General features: G+C 36.6%; 7 protein-coding genes across 7 annotated transcripts; all 7 read right to left on the bottom strand.

Annotated features, from left to right (window-relative positions):
• Nucleotides 1-169: 169 nt before the first annotated feature.
• Nucleotides 170-1,598, bottom strand: MONOS_6075 (uncharacterized protein; the record flags this gene model as incomplete). The annotated part of the gene is made up of 1 exon (XM_067876279.1): nt 170-1,598. The coding sequence occupies one exon, from the start codon at nt 1,596-1,598 to the stop codon at nt 396-398; it is 1,203 nt and encodes a 400-aa protein (XP_067724054.1). The 3' UTR covers nt 170-395.
• Nucleotides 1,599-1,888: 290 nt separating this feature from the next.
• On the bottom strand, nt 1,889-6,160 carry MONOS_6074 (putative NEK protein kinase; the record flags this gene model as incomplete). Its single annotated transcript, XM_067876278.1, has 8 exons — nt 1,889-2,442; nt 2,690-2,867; nt 3,129-3,957; nt 4,280-4,655; nt 5,174-5,363; nt 5,443-5,669; nt 5,730-6,040; nt 6,115-6,160. 8 exons carry the CDS (start codon nt 6,158-6,160, stop codon nt 2,317-2,319), a joined length of 2,283 nt encoding a protein of 760 aa, XP_067724053.1. The 3' UTR covers nt 1,889-2,316.
• Nucleotides 6,161-6,664: 504 nt separating this feature from the next.
• On the bottom strand, nt 6,665-7,543 carry MONOS_6073 (Thioredoxin; the record flags this gene model as incomplete). Its single annotated transcript, XM_067876277.1, has 2 exons — nt 6,665-6,978; nt 7,321-7,543. The coding sequence occupies 2 exons, from the start codon at nt 7,541-7,543 to the stop codon at nt 6,665-6,667; spliced, it is 537 nt and encodes a 178-aa protein (XP_067724052.1).
• A 942-nt stretch (nt 7,544-8,485) lies between these two features.
• Nucleotides 8,486-10,405, bottom strand: MONOS_6072 (uncharacterized protein; the record flags this gene model as incomplete). The annotated part of the gene is made up of 1 exon (XM_067876276.1): nt 8,486-10,405. The coding sequence occupies one exon, from the start codon at nt 10,403-10,405 to the stop codon at nt 8,486-8,488; it is 1,920 nt and encodes a 639-aa protein (XP_067724051.1).
• Nucleotides 10,406-10,817: 412 nt separating this feature from the next.
• Nucleotides 10,818-14,638, bottom strand: MONOS_6071 (uncharacterized protein). The gene has a single exon (XM_067876275.1). The coding sequence runs from the start codon at nt 14,605-14,607 to the stop codon at nt 10,945-10,947; it is 3,663 nt and encodes a 1,220-aa protein (XP_067724050.1). The 5' UTR covers nt 14,608-14,638; the 3' UTR covers nt 10,818-10,944.
• MONOS_6070 (uncharacterized protein) lies at nt 14,638-15,686 on the bottom strand. The gene is made up of 2 exons (XM_067876274.1): nt 15,569-15,686; nt 14,638-15,509 (listed from the first exon to the last, which is right to left on the bottom strand). The coding sequence occupies exons 1-2, from the start codon at nt 15,569-15,571 to the stop codon at nt 14,733-14,735; spliced, it is 780 nt and encodes a 259-aa protein (XP_067724049.1). The 5' UTR covers nt 15,572-15,686; the 3' UTR covers nt 14,638-14,732.
• MONOS_6069 (putative beta-amylase) lies at nt 15,574-17,153 on the bottom strand. The gene has a single exon (XM_067876272.1). It carries the CDS (start codon nt 17,115-17,117, stop codon nt 15,771-15,773), a length of 1,347 nt encoding a protein of 448 aa, XP_067724048.1. The 5' UTR covers nt 17,118-17,153; the 3' UTR covers nt 15,574-15,770.
• Nucleotide 17,154: the final 1 nt, after the last annotated feature.

Here is a 17,154-nt window from a genome sequence, read left to right as displayed (position 1 = left end):
TTCGTCCCTTTCAATTGCTGGAACAACTTTGAAAAAAAAACTTGAAAGGCAATAGACAATTTTTGCCGTCCTAAAAAATCTTATCTGATTGATATGAACTGAAAGACAAAAGTATCTTTTATTAGAATTTCAATGAAGATTGTTCTCATTAAAAGTTATTCAAAGTGATGTTCTGTTTGAAAAAAATTTGCTTGTTTGTCTGATGTGATAAGATGTCTATAAAGCTATTGGTGAGATGAAATAGATTAAAAATAAATAAGTCAAATTAAATTAGCGTTGATTTCTCAGACTTCAACTTCACAGGAAAGATTTGTGATTTGAATGTCTAAAGATGAAAAAACAATAATTAAAAACAGAGCAAAGAATGTGGAAGAAAAATAGTATCAGCAATTATTTCACTGAGGAGAGTCTTCGTTCAACTTGTTAGGATTCAACTTATATGCTCCAAGACGATAGATGCAGGTATAGTTCTTGTTCCCAGCATTCGAATAGAAGACAAATCTCATTTCATCGCACAGAATTGCAGTCTCTGCGTAATCATCTCTATGAAACGTCTGATATTTTCCTTCCTTTGCAGAGTATGTGCCTGTGACAATTGTCTGTGAATACTCCAAACTATTTTGTTTAGTTTGCATATTCACTGCAAATTGTGTGGAGTTCTCTGGTTTCTTATAATTCTTATTTGCGCAAGACTCTTTGATTGTAGTTCCGTCTAAATTGAAGTCTTCATCATCAGCTTGGGATCTGCAAACGCACTCTGCTTCAAACTCACCAGGTGCTGTGTCTTGATCGTAATGTGCAGACTTGGGGATATGACCAATGGAAATGGCATTGATGGCTTTACGAGCAGAAAGCTGTGCTGTGATCTCACCCTTGCTCCCGTTCAGTGCAAAGCATTCTCCTTCATGAATTTCTGTTGGAGAAAGCACAATCAGTGCATCTTCCAACTCGAGGCTTCCAACCTTCAGCACTCCTTTCACGAGCCAATCAACAAACTTTCTGGGATTGACAGAAAATGGTATTTTTGGTGTGTGGGCCAGTGGGTCGTATGGAGTTGATGTCTTCACGATTTTGCCTCCCATTGATGAAGAAATCAAATTCCCTGCATTTGGACGAGCATGCCGCTTAACCTTACGAAGCTCGAGATTACGCTTGAACAATTCTTCGGCTTGTTCGCTCTTCTTTTTGATCTGCTCTATTTGTTGCAAAAGATTTTCGTTGTTCTTTTTCAACTGTTCAAATTCAAATTCCTTCTCTTTCAGTTGTCTCGATCTCCTCGTAAGCAACTCATAAGTCCAGTTATAAGTCGATTTCATATAGCATATTAATCTGTGCATTTCAGATGGTTGATTTGATAAAACGCTGTCTTTATAAATGTTTCTGTGTAATAATGACCAAATGAAGATAACTAAAACTGTTGAGAAAATGAAGATTGTGAGTAAGAAGATGAAAGCGCGAATCCATGAATGAATTGAATGATAGCAGTTGAAGGATTTGTCCAAGATTCTAAAAAGAATTGGCTGTTTTTTTTGTTGATTTTCAAGATCATTCTCACTAAGTTTGTCAATGGATTTTTTTAATCTTTCCAAAGGATCCATTCTTCTAAAGAATGATTTTCGAACTTTTGTTCTAGTCTTCTCAGGTTCTGCTTGAATATCTAGTTCTTGAATTACAGCTGGCTCAGAAAAACGCTTGCGGGGAGAAGATTCGTTTTGCGGAGCTAAATCATTTAAATCATCATTATCTTCCAATGGTGTTTCAACTTCTTCATTGTCTTGAGACAGTTTTTGTTGTTGTGGTGGAGTTTTCTGATACATAAAGGTAAATGAAAGAAAAATAGTCCAAAAATGAAAACAAGTTATTGGTCAATGTTTAAAAAAATAACTGACCAGTTGAGATTCACTAAACGCATTTCCGCGTTTCAATACAGCTAATCTTGTGTCTCTGTCGTGTGAAGGACGATAGCTCATTAAAATAGTTGTAAAAGAATTTAAATATTTTTTATTAAAAGTAAATGATTATAAATGTTAAATTATTTTTGTATAAATTAAAATAATTAGTGTTGAATACAAAAATATTATTGCTAAGCAAATACCTTCCAAATGAATCGATTAATTCACCTTCTTGAGTGAACATTTACAAAATTATATAACGATCCCAATATTACAAAATAAAAAATTGAAAAAAAATACCAACTAAAAATTGAATTTTATAAATAAACACAAAAACAGAAAATTAACACTCAAACAAGTTCCAACAGAAATATGAAAGACGAATTACGCAAAAAAATATAAAAAGACATTTTACAACAAATAATTACATCTGTTCATATGATGGAACCCATTTCAAACGAATACGATTTAAAAGAGCAACGGCAGAAGTTTCATATAGCTGGTTGAACGATACAATTTCAGCAGAAGCACCAGAAGAACGGAAATAAATCTGATGGAAATTGTTGAATTTTAACAAAAGAAAAATTAAAACATTGAAAAAATACAATTAAATATAAAGAATATAAAAAAGGCTTTCAAATAAAAATATTCATTCAGTAAATCAACTCCATTCAATTCATTCATTCAAAGAAATTCCAAAAAAAAAAAAAAAAAAAAAAAAAAAAAAAAAAAAAAAAAAAAAAAAAAAAAAAAAAAAAAAATTTTTTTTTTACATAAACACAAAATATTATCCAAACCGCCAATTTCACCGCCTTTGGGATCGAATACAGCTCCACCTGCTGCTGCCTGCCATCCACAAAGAAATGCAGAGTGGAAGGTGTTGTGTTGTGGTTGAGCTCGAGAGAAACAAGCTGATTGTCTGCAAATGGCTCGTTTGTTGCATGGGGCTCTTTGCCATTCTGGATGATTTTGCCACTGATTGGAAGGGAAGGGAAGGGAAAAAATTCAATAGAAAATTAATAAATAAAATAAATAAAAATAAAATAAACGGAAGAAATAAAAAGATGAATAAATGAACAAACAATTCCACACACAATCAAATGCTATCAAGCACACTCATTCATACACACACACACACACAATCAATCAATCAATAAATCAAACAAACAAATAAACAAACAATCAACCAACCAACCAACCACACACACAACCACACACACAACCACACACACACACCTTGCCCCATGAAACCCCACCGAATCAGCTCCTCCGAGCCAAAAATCTGTCTCATTTTTGTGTGCGCTGTTCACCAGCCCAACAGCACGTGACGATTTTGTGTTTTTGAAGCGAATTGTTATCCTCCATATGCCGCTGCTGAATTGCTTGTTGAACGAGACGCAGCAGCGGGAAGAGGAAAGAGAGGTGAGGAGGAGGCCGTGGGAAAGAGGAGGAGAAGGAGAAGGAGAAGGAAGAGAGGAAGAAGAGGAAGAAGAGGAAGAAGATGAAGAGGAAAGAAGAGAAGAAGAATTAAATTTAGAAGAAGAGGAAGAAGGAGAAGGAGAAGAAGACGAAGAAGAAGGAGACGATGAGGATGAGGATGAAGTGGATGAGGATGATGATGATGAAGTGTGTTGAAATGGAAGTGATTCAGAAGAAGAAGAAGAGGAGAAAGAGGAAGAAGAAGAGGAAGAAGAAGAAGAGGAAGAAGAAGAAGAAGGTTGATCATTAAATGAAGTGGGGGTAGCTTTTGAAGCGGAAAGAGGGCGATGTGAATGGCGTGAATGAAGAAGAGAAGAGGAAGATGGATAATGAAGATGATCAGATGAAGAAGAAGAAGATAAGGGAGAAGAAGAAAAAGAAGAGGAAGAAGAAGATAAAGAAGAAGAGGAAGAAGAAGATGAATAAGAAGAAGAAGAAGAAGAATTTGAAGAACAAGAAGAACAAAAAGGATGATGTGACTGGAGATAAAAAGAAGGTGTGGGTGGAGTGACAGCAACTGATGTGTTGTCAGAAGGAAGGAGTGGGTAAAGCTGAAGCTCTTCAGATTCATCGAAGCATGGGAGAACTGAAAGAGGAAAGAAAGAAAGAAGAAAAAGATGAAATAATTGAAAAAAATAAAATAAAATAAAAAGAAAGAAAAGAAAAGAAAAAGAAAGAAAAAAGAAAAAAGAAAAAAAGAGAAGAAGAAAAAGAAAAAGAAAAAGATAAAAAGAGAAAAGAAAAAGAAAGTAAAAGAAAGTAAAAGAAAGAAAAAAGAAAAAAGATAAAGATAAAGATAAAGATAAAAAGAGAAAAGAAGAGAAAAGAAGAGAAAAAAAGAGAAAAGAAAAGAAAAGAAAAGAAAAGAAAAGAAAAATCAAAAATTCCAACAACACATAAATGCATACTCTTCGATCCCAATGTTGGTGTGATCATTCTTGGCGGCCCATCTTCATCATCATCGCTCCACTCATCTTCTATCAAAGGCTCTGAAGATGATGATGATGATGATGGTGATGAAGAAGAAGAAGAAGAAGAAGGTGAAGAAGAAGAAGAAGAAGAAGAATTAGAAGAAGAAGACAAAGTTAAATCCTCAACTCTTTTTTTCTCCTTCAGATAGCACAGATGAGATGTGTGAATAGGAGGGTAAAGAACTTGTGTGTTTGCCGGCGGATAAACGGCATCTAAAGCAGGAATAAGAGGCTTTAGCTCGTTCAGAGCAGTGGCAATGATTGGATGGGCCAGAAGCATCTCAGAAGAAGGACGCTCGGAAAGACGCTCGCACTGGAAGGAGAAGGAGGAAGGAGGAAGGAAGAAGAGGAAGAGAGAAGAAGAAGAAGAAGGAGGAGGAGGAGGAGGAGGAGGAGGAGGAGGAGAAGGAGAAGAAGAAGAAGAAGAGGAGGAGGAGGAGGAGGAAGAAGAAGAAGAAGAAGAAGAAGAAGAAAAAGGGGTAGAAAATGAAGGAGGAAGAAGAAGAGAAGAAGGAAAAGGAAAATAAGGAGTAAAAAGGGATGTGATGAAATAAGAGAGAGGATGGTCGGTGTATGTGAATTTAAGGTTTTGAGATATTGGAAGTGTGGGTTAAAGAAGAGAAAGAGAAAGAGAAAGAGAAAAGAAGAGAAGAGAAGAAAATCACAACAAATTTCAAAATAACAATAAGATAAAAGGAAAGAAAAAGGAAAAAAAAAAGAAAAATAGAAAGATAAACAAATAAAAAGAAGAGGAAAAAATAAAATAAAAATAAAAATAAATAAATAAATAAATAATAAAATAAAATTAATAAATCATCCTCTCATTCACACTCTTCTCAGCATCAGGCAGATCAGATCCCAAAATTCTGATGTCACATTCGGCGGACGCTTCGGGTCACGTGACGAAAGCAGGAGCATTTCAGAAGGGCGGCTGTCTTTCGACCCAAACGGCCAGTCAAGTGTGAGCAGCTCATACGCAATGACTCCCAACGCAAAGATATCAACTTTGGTCGAAGGCGATCTTTTTATTTTTTTAATAAAATAATAATTAAACAAAGTTGCTTGTGATATAGGTTTTTATTAAAAAAAAAGTTGAATACATTTCTTCATTAAATGCCTCTGGAGGCATATATAAAGGTGTGCCAACTGGCTTCCATTTCATTCTATCTCCAGCATCCGCTTCTGTCATCGTGCCAAAATCAGTAATTTTCAGATATCCATCTTCATGGATTAAAATGTTTTCAGGTTTTAAATCTCTGTGTATTTGCCCATGAGCATGAATATCTGCAAGGCCATGAACCAATTGTGCAATGATTCTCCTTACAACCTTTAAAAAAATTCACAATGGAAACTCATAAAAAAAAATTGTATCAAAAAATTTACAAACAAATTCAGTAAATGGCTTCTTCTTTTTCTTCCATTTATTAATTTGTTGTCGTAATGATCCTCCTCCACAATATTCCATTATTACAGAAGTACTTTTTGGTGCAAGATAAGTGTCCAAATACCGAATTAAAAAGGGAGAAGTGAATTTGTTTGAAAGTGTTTTTTGATAAGTTATTTCTTGAAATTGATCATCTGCAAGATGTCCTGACTTTAAATTCATTTTCTTTTGTGCATAAAATGGGCCATTTTTCCCCTTTCTAACTTTTATAACCTCTCCAAAAGCTCCTCTTCCTAGATATTTTATTTCTTCGTCTGTTCATCAGAAAAAAAGAAGACAAAATATGCAATTGATAGCAATTAAAGAGTAAAAATAAATAAGTTCATACATGTGGATTCTTTCGGAATATTCTTTTTCTTTTGGGCTGAAGCCATGTTCTATTTTTCTGAATCCATGTGCAACCTTAATATTTATAAAATATTGTGGTTGTTTGTTGAATTTGTGCATTTCTACTAATTTTCAAAATAATTATTGTATATACGCAAAACTATAGTTCTATTGATTTCAAAAAATCAAAACTCAATAAAACATATCCAGTGTATTGGATTGAGTTGTTACTCGCAAATCAAGAAATCATTGTCATCCAATATTTTTAAAAAAGATTAATTTTTATCTATTAATATTATTAAAATTCTTCAAATATTTAAATATTTTTCTCTAATCGATGTTTGAATAGAAAATTATTGAAGGAATATTTTGTTGTTAAAAGTAAAAAAAGATAAAAACGTAAGTTTAAATCGGTTGATTATTTGAAAATTATAGAAAATGCATAAGTCTTTTAAAATTTTTCAATTAAAATCTTTAAGTGTCACGGAAAAATAATGTTTGTTTTGAATGGATCACATATTAATGAAATACATCGAGAATACTCGAGATCTTTACTTATGTGCATCAATCAATGAAAGAAGCTTGGCTTCATTGGCACCAGAAAATTCTGCAACCTTTTTCTGAGATTTCCAGAATCTGAAAGTTGGAACACCTTCAACTGTTTGAACTTCAGCCATATCGCGCAGTTCGTCGATATCGCAATGAAGGAAAATAACATTTGGATATTTAGATGGAAGCGATTCAAAAATAGGCTTAATTTTTTGGCAAGGTCCGCACCATGTTGCGCTGTAATCAACAACAACAAGTTTGTCACCTGCAGCTGTCATAATTTCATCGTATTGTTCAGCAGATTTAATGTGTTCGACTGGCTAAAATAAATATATGTTTAAAGGAAAAAGATGATAGTAGAAAAACAAAAAGAATTTTTCCGAACCATTTCAATTATTGATCTTATTGTATAATTGAGATAATCAACAAAAATAAAAAAATTTTTTTATTTTTTTTCGAATTGTTAAAGGAAAAAAATTGATAAAATAAATCATTCTATGCTCGTTAATAAAATGTCACAAAGCATTATGTGCTATTCCAATAATTGAATTTATTGTTGAAATAATTGATTTTGAATCAACTGTTTGATGAAAATGTTCTTCCGATGGCAAATGTTGAAAGTTCAAAAAATGTTGAATCTGTTCCTGTTCACCCACACTTAAACAAGAACAAATAGGAGTTGCAAGTTTTATGCTTGTTGATAGAGAAGATGAGGTCGGAAATGAAGAATTTGATTCTAATGCACGAACTAAATTTTGAAGTTCTTCTTCCAATTCAGAAACATAATCATCAGCTCTATTTCTATCGAAGCCAATGTCCAATTCTCGCTTTATTTTCTCCTCTTCGATGATTTTGTAGCCCAGTAAATCTTCTTCTTGCATTTTCTTAACATTCTCTAATCTTTTGTTTTCTCTCTCTTGTTTATCCTTTTCCTCCTTTTCGTTCTCCTTTTCATTCTCCTTTTCATTCTCCTTTTCATTCTCCTTTTCATTCTCCTCCTTCTCCTTCTCCTTTTCTTTTTCTTTTTCTTTTTCTTTTTCTAATTCTTTTTCTAATTCTTTTTCTTTTCCATCAATTTTAAGTTTTTCTTCCTCTTCTTCTTCTTCCTCCTCCTCCTCCTCGCTGAGAACAGTTTGTAACAAAATAGGAAACAAGTTGCTTGAATGTGTTGTAGATAATTCGGTTTCTGTTTGATCAGATATTTCGTTTCTGTTTGATATATTTGAAATAAATTGTCTAATAGGCAATTTATTTGCACGATTTATAGATTTTAATATGAACAATGATATATAAGCTTCTTTGCCAAATGAGATTTTCAAATGATCTGTATATTTAAAAAGAATGAATGAATGAAGAAACAAATTAAATAAATAAAACATTCTGGACAGCACACAAAAATTATCATTTTTATTCAATGTGTCAATGTCTATTCCATAAGGCTGAAATTCATTTGCGCTTGAACCTTTTTCGAGAGATTTACCATATATGCGTGAAAACAACGATAATCTACCAAAAATATAGAAAATCATCTCAATTAAATGTATTGCTTTATCACTTTGGATAAGCTCCCCTTTGACAATCTTCATGGCAAAATATACAATGTCGTTCATCACGCCTGCAATGCCTTTTTCGCATTCATTACAAAATAAATCATAATCAAGTTCTATTGAAAATGTTTGTTTGATTATTCGATAAATTCTTTCTTTGGAATATAATAAATTATGTCCTTTCGATACTACGTTCATCTTTATTAAAATAACATCAAAAAAAAATAAAGAAAGAAATTTGTAAAGGTCTTTGATCAAAAATTAGATTTAAAACTCTTATGAAATTGAAGAAAGAGATGGGAGAGAAGAAAAGGAGCTTGTTGTCATTGATGTAGAGTTTGTTAAAGACTGTTTTCTTGATTGCAAACTATGTGTCGAATCATACAGTGAATTGAGTCGTGATGAAAAAGTCGAAGGCGTTGAACGAGCCGAATGAGAGTTTCTAGAGTCAGATCTTTTCTGAGTTGAACGCTCTCCAATTGAAGAATTGTGGGAGCAGGCGTAGCAACTGCGGTACGAACGACTTGTTGATTTGCGTGTTGAATGCGATGTAGAAAGAGAAGGAAGAGTTGTGGCCAAAGAATCATCTCCAAGCGAGGGAAGAGAAGAAGAAAGTGTGGGAGATGAATTCGATAAAGGCGTGAGAGTCGATGAATGGCTCGAAAGCCCCGAATAAGTGCTGGCTGAATTTAAGGCAGTCGATGCATGTGATTCCTTTGGGCTTGCATTTCTTGAAAGATGGTGCTCCACCGGAATTGATAGAGAAGAAAAACATTGAAGAGGCATAATGTCTTCAAGCGACAAGGGCACTTGAATTTGCCCTATAGACGCAGGTTTTCGAGCAGAACCGCAGCTTCCCTGTGAAATGTCTTTGTATCTTGTATTGGCCAGAGGGGAGTGGCTCTGAAGAGATGATTCCATTGGCAAATGGGGAGATAAGCATTCTCCATTCTCTTGCACAGAAATTGCTGTTCTTTGTGGTGATTGCTCCAGCGGTTTTGCCTCGTTGCTCTCTTCAGTTTGCGTTCCTTCTTCTTTTTGATTTTCTTTGCTTTGAAAATAATCACTGCCAAAAGGATATGTTTTTTGTGGGGAGCGATTCATTATACTGCTTTGAATGTTATCAGATTGCTTCGGCTTTTCTGAATCATGTGTTGTATAATGTTCTGTTTCCCCAGAGGTGAAATGTGAATCAGGATGGCTTTTTGGTATTGGTGATGTGCACGAATTGGTTAAGCTTGGAGAAAACAACATCTTTTGTTGTGTCTCTTTTTCAATTTCATTCGTAATTTTGGATTTTTTTTCTTTTTTGTAATCTTCAACTTCCTCTTCGACGTCTTCTTGTTCTTCTTCATTCTCTTCATTCTCTTCATTTTCATCGCTATTATCGCTATCATCTGCATATTCTGAATTTCTATATTCATCTTTAACGTTGCCTCGCTCTTCTATTTCTGTTTTTATTTGATAATAACTTTCTAATTCCTCTCGCTTTTCATCTTCTCGATTTTCTTTCGTAAGGAATTTTTCATTTCCGACGTAATCCTTTCTTTTGCTCGTAATCGTTCGAACAGCCCATTCTCCTCTGCAGTCTCTGTGTGTTGGTGTGAGCAATAATTCTGAGTCTTTTCTTGTCTGCCTCCTTTGTGTTTTGTAAATATCTTCTTTCTCACTTTCTTTCATAACTTCACAATTATCAGATATTCTTTTGTTTTTAAATAAAGTTCCATCAAAATGATTGTGTCTATTTCTTGATTTAGACGAATGAATATGATGGTGGACATGATGGCATTTATGACAAACAACACCTTCATCATCATATGTCGAATAATTCTTTTTGGCACTCTCTTTTTTTGACCTTGCAACACGTTTCTCGTGTTGGTCAAAAATATCTTCATCTTCATCTTTATCATTCTGAATGGGAAAGTCTCCGTATGGCTTTTGTTCATGTGGTGAAGGTGTTAAATCATCATGATTCGAAATCTGTCGAATTGGTATGTTTTGTGTCTTATGGTCGATAATCCTTGCCGCATTATAAGGGGTCGTCAATGTCTTAATTATGTTACATAAGTCCTCATTAGTTAGCTTTGATGAGCATTTTTCATCTCTGAAATTTCGAGGTTCATGAACGTGTTGTTCTTGTTTTTTTGTTTTGGATCTTATTAATCGCCTTGAAAGCAAATTTTCTTCTTCTTTCATCAATCTTAATAATTCTTTTAATTGTAAAATTTCATATTTGATGTCTTGACGTTGTTTCAGCTTGCTTTTATCAGTTTGTTCAAAGTCATTAATTTCTTTGCAAGTAGGCTCTTGTTTCTCTTCATTTGTTATTGGCACGCGAGCATCATCAAAATTTTTATCTTGTGGTTTTGTGAAATTTTCAAAGTTGCTTTTTTCAGATGGAAAAAGTGATGGATTATTTTGTGTGAAACAATTTGTGTTAATGAGGATAGATTCACCAACACTTCCTGGAATATTGTCAAATTTCTCTTCATCGGAATGCATATTAAATGTTGACAATTCCACTAAAAATTGTTTTTTAAAAAAAAAAAGATTCTTTCAAATTCAGCCATAATAAAAATATATCAAAAAAATTATTGAAAAACAGATAATTTAATTCTATTTTTCTATTGAATACTTGATGAAATGATTTGTCCATATTTAAGGATATTAACAAAATTTGATGAACTTGTAGTGAATTTATTTTAATCATTTAAAAAATTCGTGAAATGTCAGCTTCATCTACTTCTTCGCTTTCTCGAGTTTTTGTTGTTTCCAAGCAGACTAGCAACAGAACTCTCTACCCCCGCGCTGCTTCCCGCTGAAAACCCTGTGAACGCAATCGGACCGTTCAGCGAGAAAGTCGACGCGCTTGTGGAGAACGGATTGACAGAGCTGCTGGCACTATTAAACCCAGGTGTCTGACTAACCCCACCAAACATTGAGCCACCGCCCAAAGCAGAAGGAGCAGCTGCAGAAGGAAGAGAAGACGCGCCTGAGAAGGGAGTAGCTCCAACACCAGCAGCAGCAATGCCTCCGAATCCTGTCCCAAACGGCTGCTGGGCAGGTGCTGGCGCTCCCACAGAACTGGAAAACGGGTTCGAAATAGCTGGCTGTGCAGGTTGGGCAGAGGAGAAAATAGAGTTGGCATTGTTGTTATTGTTGTTGTTGTTCTGTGTGAGTGAGGGGAACGCCGACGACATCGCAGCAGCAGCGCCAGTGGGTGCTGTGAACAGCGAGTTCGCCGGCTGCTGCGGCTGCGCATTCAGCGAGAAGATGCTGCCACTCTGTTGAGTGTTGCTGATCCCCTGTGCAGTCGCATTGACTGACGGAGCACCCACAGCCGCCGCAGCAGGCTGCCCAAACGTATTCCCAAACGGGTTCGGCATGATGTTCTGTTGCGCTGCTCCGATCCCTGTGCCTGCGGCTGAGGGAAACCCTGTTCCAATCCCAGTGCTGCCTGGGAACGCTCCCAGCCCTCCTCCAATGGCTGGTGCAACACCGCTACCAATGGGCTGGCCAGGGGTGAGTGAAGGTGGTTGAACAGCAGTGGTGGAAGCGGCAGGTGCAGGAGCAGCAGAGGAAAACGGATTGAAGATGGACGATTGTCCCGCTGGATTGGAAGAAATGGTGTTATTGCTAGGAGCAGCAGCAGCAGGGTTTGTGAGTGACGTCTGTGGCTGAGTAAATGGATTGGCTGCGGGGTCGAACGTGGTTGTGGGTGCAGTCGTGCCAAAGGGAGAGGGCTGTAGCTGAGGCTGTGCTAATGACGAAGGCACAGAAGCAGCGGGAGCAGCAGCAGTGGCAGGTGTTTGGGAAGGGGTAGACTGAGGCAGAGCAGACGAGCTGTTTGCCGGCAATCCTGTTGTGCTGGCATTGGCAGCAGCAAGCGCAGAATTCGTGGCAGCAGCGAGGAACGGGTTGGACGATGGGTCGATGAATGAAGGCGGAGCTGGTGTGGACTGCAAGGCAGAAGCAGAAGGAGCTGCTGCTGCAGTGGTGGTAGTTGTGGGAGTGGAGGCAGGGGCAGCTGAAGCAGTTGCTGCTGCAGCGGGTGTTCCGAATGGAGAACTGCCAGGAAGGCTCGTTCCCCAGGGCGTTGCAGCAGGTGTAGATCCAATGGCATTATTGTTATTATTGTTATTATTCGCAGCTCCAGTGTTGGCTGTTGGTGATGGTTGTGCAGTGTTTCCAGGCAAAAGTCCATTAGATGTGTTAGCTGTGGGTTGTGTAGCTGAAGCGCTTGAAGCGCCCGGCGTGCTAGAGGCAGCGAATGAAGCGAACGGGTTGGCCAGAGCAGAACTGTCTGCATTTGTCGTTGTTGCAGCTGCTGGCGTTGTGTTTGGAAGAGAAGCAGAACTGTTGGCAGCAAATGGAGTGGAAGCAGAAGCAGTTGCAGAAGCATTTGCAGGTTGCTCTTGTGAAGGAGATGCTTGTGGAGTCGATTTGACCGTCTCGAATGGATTGGGGAATGGACTGGCAGAAGAAGAACCTGCGTTTCCTGATGATGATGTTGATGTTGAAGAAGATGATGAGCCACTAGCATTTGTATTGGGAGTGCTGACAAACGAAGCAAACGGGTTGGAAAATGATGGAGGCGGTGGTGCCGAAGAATCAGATGATGTGCTGGAAGATGCAGAGGTTTCTGTTGAATTTGCTGCGTTTGAGGAAGATGGAGCAGAAGAAGAAGAAGAAGAAGAAGAAGAAGAAGAAGAAGAAGAAGAAGAAGAAGGGGCAGAGGAGGAAGTTTGTGCTGCTGCTGCATTGGATGCTGAAAGGAACGGGTTGGAGGCTGGGTCGACGGCTGGAGTGGATGACGCTAATGAAGAGAAAGGGGAAGAAGAAGAAGAAGAAGAAGAAGAAGAGTCTTTGTTCGTGTTGGAGGTTAAGAACGGATTCGAAGCAGGGTCAAATGGCTTGTCGGCTGATGAAGATGAACTGGAAGACTTTGAAGAATCAGCAGACGATGTCACAAATGAGGCGAAGGGGTTGGATGCTGGATCGACGGCAGGAGTGGAAGAAGATGATGATGATGATGATGAAGATGAGCTTGGGTTAGATAACGAGAGGAATTGGTTGGGCGCAATGACGGATGAGGAGTCTGTTGAGGAAGATTTTTCAGATTCAGAAGAAGACGATGAGGATGATGATTTGTTCGATAATGTTTCGAAAGGATTGGAAAGTGGGTTTGGTTTCTCTTTGGATTCAGAAGAAGACGATGACGATGACGGAGATGACGACGATGCAAATGGGTTTGGAAAAGCAGCAGAAGAGGAGGAGGAGGAGGAATTATCTCCACTTGTTTGTTGATTAAGCATAGAAGACAGTGAAGAAGAAGATGAAGAAGTAGACGTCGAAGATGATGATGATGATGATCCTGAGCTGCTCAGCTTCCCTGTGCTTTCTGCGAGTGTGGGCGACCGGATGACAATCGGCGATGGCTGCGCCAGTTTCGGTAGCGCAGGCTTTTTGAATGTGAAAGACGTGTTCCGCCGAGACACCGTGCCAAACTCAGACTTTTTCACAGGTGCTGACTCAGCTTCAATGTCAACGTAGTTTGAGGCCATGGAGGATTTTTTGTCTGCTGCTTTCGTTGACGGCTTGAGTTTTTGTGCCTCAGGGGTCATTGTTTCTGAGGATGAAGAGCTTGGTTTCTTCTTGTCAATCTTGTTTACCGATGAAGATTGATCTTTTGAGCTTTCGTCATTATCCTGTGTTAAGTCGTGATTTTTCTTCTTGGAATGCGAGCTTCGTTCACTTTGACCTTGAGTCTTTGACAAGGTCATTACTTTCTCACGCTTGCAAGGTGACATCTGATTATCTGACTCTGCATCAAAAGAGTATGATGATTCAGAAGCAGATCTGGATTCAGATCTATCGGTTAAAATCCGTTCAGTTGAATCATTGCTTAAACTTTTTGAATTGTATTTCTTCTTCCTGTCCTTATGAAAACGAAAATCTACATGGTGTTTTGAAACAGGTGATCGTCCACGTTTATTTTTTCTTAGAAAACTTTCTGAAATAGGATGAGAAGAACAATAAGTATCTGTGTCACTTGAAGTTGATTCAAATGATTTGTAATATCTATTTCTGAGATGCTGGATTCTTTTTCTTTGATTTTTATCATGCATTTTTTTGTTTGCATTTTGTTCGTCATCATCTTCTTCTTCTTCCATTTCAGCTTTAATAAGTTCACGCATCCACCATTTCTTTCTATCTTTCTTCATAAAAGTATTTGGTTTTTCATCCGTTTTGGAAAGACTTTCATGATAATAATTGGATTGATCCAAAAGTGATTGTTGAAATCGTTCAATCTCTTTTAATCGTTCAAGCTCAACCTTAGTCATGATAAATGATATCTGAATTTTTTGAAATGGATTAGCAACATTTATACGTTGCATTTTGAAATATAAGAAAACAAAAAAATGATCTAACCATATGTATAATTGTCTTTGTCCAAAGAAAGAAAATTTTCCTCATCAAAAAAACTAAAATATATTTAATAAAAAAATAATAATAAATTTTTTTATTGTTCTGCTGCTTGTTTTTCAATCCATTTTTTGATTTGAACCGAAAGTCTCTTCATTAAAACAGGATCGATCTCGCTGTCATCCTCACTTTCGTTTTCTCTTTTCCTGTTATGGTGATATTCTCTATGATGTGAATGCTTTTTAGTTCTTTTATGTTCGGTTTTTTCTTTTCCTTTTGTAGATTTATGGTGCCTTTTGGAATATGAGGATCTTGATGAATTTGATGAAGTGGAAGATATCGATGTTGATCTTGAATAAGAAGAAGAAACGCTTCGACGTCTTGAATTGGAGTGGTGATGTGAATGATGGTGTTTCTTTGACTTTTCATGTTTACTTTTTGAATCTGATTTCAGCTGAAGTGATGAAGTGCGTTCACTCCTTGATTCACGTGGTTGTGATCCAAAAGCAGATATAGAAGTAATCAAAGAATGGTTTTGTGAAGAAAGCTGGGGTATGTCTGATGATTCTGTAACTTGACCTCCATATTCAAATCCTTCGAATATAGGAATTGAACTTTTTAATACCATTCCACCACCTAATTCGCGGGATGGAAAAGGTTTTTCATCCATCAAAGATTGTACATGTTGTTCTTTAAATAATTTTGGTGAAAATGTCGCACTTTTTTGCGATGGTGAAATGCTTTCATTGAAATGTGAACTTCTTGAAGAAAAAGTTGGTACTGTTTCTGAATGATGCTTTCCTTTGTAGCTTGAAATATCTGATTCTCTAAGTTTATCTTCATGAAAATTAAAACTCCTTTTTTGACTTCCTGACTTTAAATTGCATATATTTATAATTCACAAAAAAACGAATCAATATAAAAAATTCATACCATTTTTTATGTAAGTTGGTATTAAAATTATAAATATAACTTAAATAATAAATCAAAATAAAAGAAATTTTATTTCAAGATGAAACAGGAGGTCAATAAAAATATCAAAAACTTGCTTATGGGATATATTATTTTCTTATGAACAGCCTCATCAATTAAAGAGTGAAGAAACTAATTATGATGGTTGAAATGAATCTGTTATTCAGCACCTTTTGAGAATAATTGCCAATCTCTTAATTTCATCTGATAACTGAGTATCGTTTATCCATTCTTCTTGAAATCTCAAAAATGTAAATGCTTCAAGAGGTGTTTTTTTATTGCATGCATTGTTTATTATTCGGTTCATTCCATGACGATCCATTCTTTCTAATGCATTCTCAGCAGACATCTTCGCACCAGCAACGCGTACAGCCTTCTGAATTTGTTCAACTAGCGACTGAGGAGATGACATGCTGCTGGGTTCCTGCTCAATATCCGACATTTCAAAGCAAGTAAAATCCAGTACAACACCCAATTCTGCGCATAATTCCGCGACTTGCGTGTAGAAATCTTTTTCATTTTGCCCCAACCACTTCCCGTTGTTGTATCCAGCTGTCAGCTCGGCTGCGTGTGATTGATGTCGATAGAGCCAATGGATTCCAGAGACCTTCATTGCAATTTCCACATTTGTCCCATCATTATTGTTGCAGTTGTTTCTAAATATATTTACTGCTTCAGTAAGCACTGAGCGTCCGTGTTGCAATAATATGGACGAATACCATTTTAGGAAAAAACGATCGTATTCATTTATATTAACTTCGTTTATACGTCGGAAAAAAGGAGATTCATCGGGTGTGTAATTGTAGTTTCCAATGTCCGATGGAGGAGTTACCCAAGAATGTTTTGCATCTTTTGAAGCTTGTTTAAACATTTTAATCATTCGTTCTGAATATGTTTGGAACATTCCAATACCGGGAAAAGTCCACTTATCAAGTTGATAACTTGGGTAGCGAAGTTCACCGCATGGTCCAAGTCCAACTTGAATTTCTTCAATAACAGAACCCAGATAATCTTTCATTTCTTCTTTAAATGCTTCCATAAAATTAGCATAAAGCTGGACCGCTGTTCTTCCTTCAAACAAAGTTTCATTATCAACAGCAAGACTAACAACTTCTAAATCGTCTTTCTTGTTAATATCTCGATACCAAATCCCAGAAACTGAAGTGACCCAACTAGGCAATGACACATTATAGTCATCTCCAACATTTCCACCGCAACGATGAAAACTCATTACGCATTGCATCTTCAGCCCTGTTTCTTTACATTTTTCAGCAATGGTTTTATAAGCTTCAAAATTATAATTTTTCGGAGTTTTTTCGCAAATTCCCCACCATACATCAATCATTACTCCGTGAACATCAAGATTTTTTAACATAGAAAACTTCTCTGTTACAGCTTCATTGAGAATCCCATCGTTACTGACCGTCCACAAAGGCAGCATAACATTTAATTTTGCACAAAAACTGCCAACAATAAAGAGCAATAAGCATCTCCACAATGAATAAAGCATAGATCAAAATGCTTTGAAATAAAAAATAAAAAAACTA

The sequence above is a fragment of the Monocercomonoides exilis genome, assembly GCF_001643675.1.
Source record: "Monocercomonoides exilis strain PA203 chromosome Unknown scaffold34-1095894, whole genome shotgun sequence".
NCBI classification, from domain to species: Eukaryota; Preaxostyla; order Oxymonadida; family Polymastigidae; genus Monocercomonoides; species Monocercomonoides exilis.
Note: the sequence above shows the minus strand (reverse complement) of the source record. Positions and strands in the feature narration are given on the sequence as shown.